This window comes from Crocuta crocuta, unplaced genomic scaffold, assembly GCF_008692635.1.
Source record: "Crocuta crocuta isolate KB4526 unplaced genomic scaffold, BGI_CrCroc_1.0 scaffold110, whole genome shotgun sequence".
Classification (NCBI taxonomy): domain Eukaryota; kingdom Metazoa; phylum Chordata; class Mammalia; order Carnivora; family Hyaenidae; genus Crocuta; species Crocuta crocuta.
The window spans coordinates 2,258,053-2,261,863 of NW_027527386.1; the positions used below are offsets into that span (position 1 = coordinate 2,258,053).

A 3,811-nucleotide genomic window follows, 5' to 3' on the forward strand; every position below is an offset into this window, starting at 1 on the left:
CCAGCATGGAGCACTGCGGGCTGCAGCTGCGCTCCTTCTCGGCGCGGATCGGGCACCACGAGCCGTCCTCCAGGTACTCAATCTCGTCGGCGTCCTCGCACTCGCTCAGGATCTTGGACAGGAGCCTGGAGGGGCGAGGGGCTGACTCCCAGGCCGGCAGCGTCCCCGCCGCCCCCAGCCCGGGACTCGGGAAGGGGGTGGGGGGAAGCGTGCTAAGGAGCCTGCTTCTCCTCTGCACAGTGGCTTCGGGAGGGCAGTGGCCAGGGCTCGGTGTCCCCGCCGGCTCACCGCGCAGTGGTGGCCCTGGCTCTCACTGCCACACGGCGTGAGCCTGGGGCTCTGGCCCCCAACACGAGCCGCCGCCTCCCTCCCGTCCCACCCTGCGCTGCCCGTTTCCAGAGGAGGAGATGGGCTTGGGCAGAAGGCTGGTGCTGCTCACAAGCCCCCCAAGAGAGGCCCTGGAGGGGAGCTGGGGCAGAAGCGGGGCCACAGCACCCCGCACAGACAACAGTACCCCGCACGCAGCACCCACAGCGAGCCAGGCCCAGCATAACGGCCCAGACACAGCTTCACTGAGCTACTGCCAGGTGCACCCATTTTACAAATGGAGACACTGAGGCCCGAGGAGGGTTGGTGAGCTCCCTGACGCCAATGTGGCCAGAAAGCAGCAGGCCTGGGTTCCACTCCTGCCCTGCCACTTCCTGGCCACCAGGCCTCAGTCTCCCAACGACAGGTACCCACCATCTCTGGCAGCCGAGGGCCCACACAGGCCGGGTCCAGGCCAAGGACCAGGTCGGGGACAGGGGTGTGATTGCTGTGGTGGCAACGGCTGTCATGGGCCCCAGCCACACCCACCGTCACACAAGAGGAAGCCCCATCGTCATGCTCACTGACCACCCCCCATCCCAGGGTGGCCCTGGCATCCACACACCTCTGCCTGCCACGTACGTCTCCGTCTCCCGTCGCTCCCCCCCTCCTCTGGGCAGAGCCCACGCCATAGGGGTTATCTGTCTGGCCTAGTCCCCCACAGTCGGCCCAGAGTCTGCAACACAGTCCTCACAGGGACCCGGGAATCACCCAGCGCAAGGCCGGGGATGAGACAAAATGACAAACCCTCGAGGAGAAGCATGAATCAAGGACCCTGCCTCCAGGAAGCCTCCCTGGCTATGCCCAGGTCCCCATGGGATGCTGGGACAGTGGTCCTCGTGAGGCACAGCCACACCCCCAAGCCCCAGACCCATCCGCCCCTGGAGCCGTCAGAGCTGCTGCCACTTGAGCCCGGGTGACCGGCTCCGGGCCTGTGGGGGTGGGGGGAGGCAGGCACGGGGCCGCGCTGCTGCCAGGCCAGGAACAGAGCGGCCATTCAGCCCCGGCCCTTGTGCCCGGCCCCAGGGGCCTCCGCACTCCACCCTGAGGCCAGACAGCGTGGGGGCACTGGGGCGCGGCGGCTCGGCCCTCCAGAGAGGGGACCCGGTTCAGAGCTGGCCGGACCTGGGCTTGAATCCTGGCCTGGCCGCCTGTGAGCTGGGGGCGCCCAGAGCAGGTAACCACCCCATCTGAGCCTCAGTTTCCTCATCTGTAAGGTGGGGACGATGAGGCTCACCTCCCGGCATGGTTGGGAGAGATGGACTGGCGAGGGCCTAAGCGTGGTGACCAGACAGAAGCACTAGAATGTGGCGACACACCCGAGCCCCAACCCTACAGGCTGGGAGCCACGGCCAGGCGTGGGGCACACACAGGTGCCCTCACAGACCTCCCGTGCAGCCTGGCCCTCAGACCCAACCCCACCTGACCACAGCCTCTCCCCCTCCTTGCCCCACCCCCAGCTCTGGGGACAGACGGGTGTGGCGGGCTCCTGGCACGAGCTGGTCAGTCAGGTGCTGGGCTCAGTTTCTGGAAACCTAAGTCCTGAGCAAAGTTTCCCTTCTGGGGAGAACGGCCTTTTTCCCTTGTCCCCCGTGGCTGGGGGAGATCCTGCTGATTAGGTCGTAGGCACGGCCTGGCTGCGCCGCCCAGAAAAGGGCACAGCAGAGCCCATACCCGAGTTCGGGGGACACACGTCCTTCCCCACCTTCCCTGCAGGGAGCCCGAGGCCATGCTAAACTCTCTGCCTCAGAAGCAGCTCTTTGTCTCGTGCAGCGGCCGTGAGGTAGGGGCTTCTCAGGGTCCCTGCTTGGTGTGGGGGAGAATGGACTCCAGACCCGCGAGGTCACAAGCAGATGTCCTGCGCCCGGGCAATCTCAGTGCCACTGCCACCGCGTGCACAGCATGGGCCCCGACGAGTACCCCCAGGAGGGCACAGGCCTTCCAAGGGCGCCTGGAACCGCCCAGAAGGGCCCCTCACGCTGCGCGGCTTGGTTCCTCAGTCACCGCCACCTCCCGCCACCCCGTGCTCCCCGGCGCCTTACCCGTCGATGATGAGCTGGTCATAAGGGGCCGGCTTGTCGCACACGGGGCACATCCAGGTGGGCTTCTTCTCGTTCATCTGGAGGTAGAAGACGGCGTCGAAGCACTGCAGGTGGGCGCAGGTCTCCGCTCGGCAGGGCACGGACAGCCGCATCTTCACCAGCTGCGGGGAGGCCTCGGGGTGAGCAGGCCACGCGGACAGGCGCCGCCCTCACCCCGCGGGACGCGCGCCCCAACTCACTGGGCAGATGAGAGAGACCCGCACGCCGGTGGTGGCGATCTCGCTGTCGGGGTCCAGGCGCAGCTTCTCTTTGACTGCGGACAAGGGGGTGGCCGGGGTGAGGGGAAGGGACGCGGGTGTGTGCAGGGTCGGGGCCGAGGGCGCGGTCCTCCCGCACCCACCAAGGCCGGGGAGGGCAGCCCACGCCCCCACCTTGGGGAGAACGGCCCCCGCATTGAGCACCCCCCGGGATGATGCGGTGCCCGTTTCGGCTGTGGGGCCCAGGGCTGCGACGGTCACCTGCGAAGGGCCCTGGGCAGCGGCCGGCTACCCCGGATAAGCCGGTGTGCCGCCCCTGCTGCGGGGTCTGCGGCCCACTGGCTTCTCTAGGGAGAAAAGTGGGGGCAACAGACAGCTGCTGACAGGGCGGTCAGTGTGACCGGGGGTCCCCATGGAGCCATCGAGGAGGGCAGTCACACGGGGGGGTGGGGGGAGCCGCTAGCCACTCAGGGTGGGGGGAGGCACCGATGCCCCACCCCCACGCACCCACCCCACTCCCGGGGGCAGGAACGAGAAGGCTACTTCTCGAGAGAGGAAAAGGCGGCCGGGCGCCGGGGAGGCGCCTCCTCGCCTGTGAACGTGGGACTGAAGGCGCTGGAAGGACACTGAGGCACGGCGAACCCTGGCGGAAACCCCAGCGGAAACCCCGGCGGTCCGCGGGCTCCCTCCCTCCCTCCGGCTTTGCGGCACCGTCTGCTCTGGGACCGGAGGGACTGGCCAGACTGGCTGAAGGACGCCAGCCCTTGAGGGCCCGGAGCTGCCCCCTCCTCCAGGAGCGGCCCCTTCCCGCCCACACAGGGGGAGGGTACTCGTCCCCACTCCGCTCTCCCTGAGTGTCCCAAAGGCCACGCGGGTCCCTCCCGCCTCCCGCCGCCTGAATCTCGCCTCAGAGCCGCGTCGGGTTTTGAAACAAGGTCCCCTCCCCCCACCTGACCCGAGACACAAAACTGGGTACAGGAAGGAGGCCCCAGGCGAGACCAAGTGGCCCCCCCTCCCCCCTGCAACCACACAGCCAGCGGCCCGAGGCCCCGCCTGGGGCTGCCCTCAGAGAGGAAACCTGACATGGGATCCAGGCAGCGGCTGAGGCGGCCCCACACGCACTGGGCTCCAGGACCCCCTGCTCCC

At 68.3% G+C, this 3,811-nt stretch overlaps 1 protein-coding gene across 1 annotated transcript in view; it reads right to left on the reverse strand.

Annotated features, from left to right (window-relative positions):
- The window catches only part of PIAS4 (protein inhibitor of activated STAT 4), a 17,351-nt gene that overhangs the window by 377 nt on the left and 13,163 nt on the right, over positions 1-3,811 (reverse strand). The window contains 4 exon segments of the mRNA XM_077746624.1: position 1; positions 3-125; positions 2,409-2,569; positions 2,648-2,721. The exon segment at position 1 is cut by the window's left edge and continues 377 nt beyond it. Coding sequence (XP_077602750.1) covers position 1; positions 3-125; positions 2,409-2,569; positions 2,648-2,721 — 359 coding nt within the window.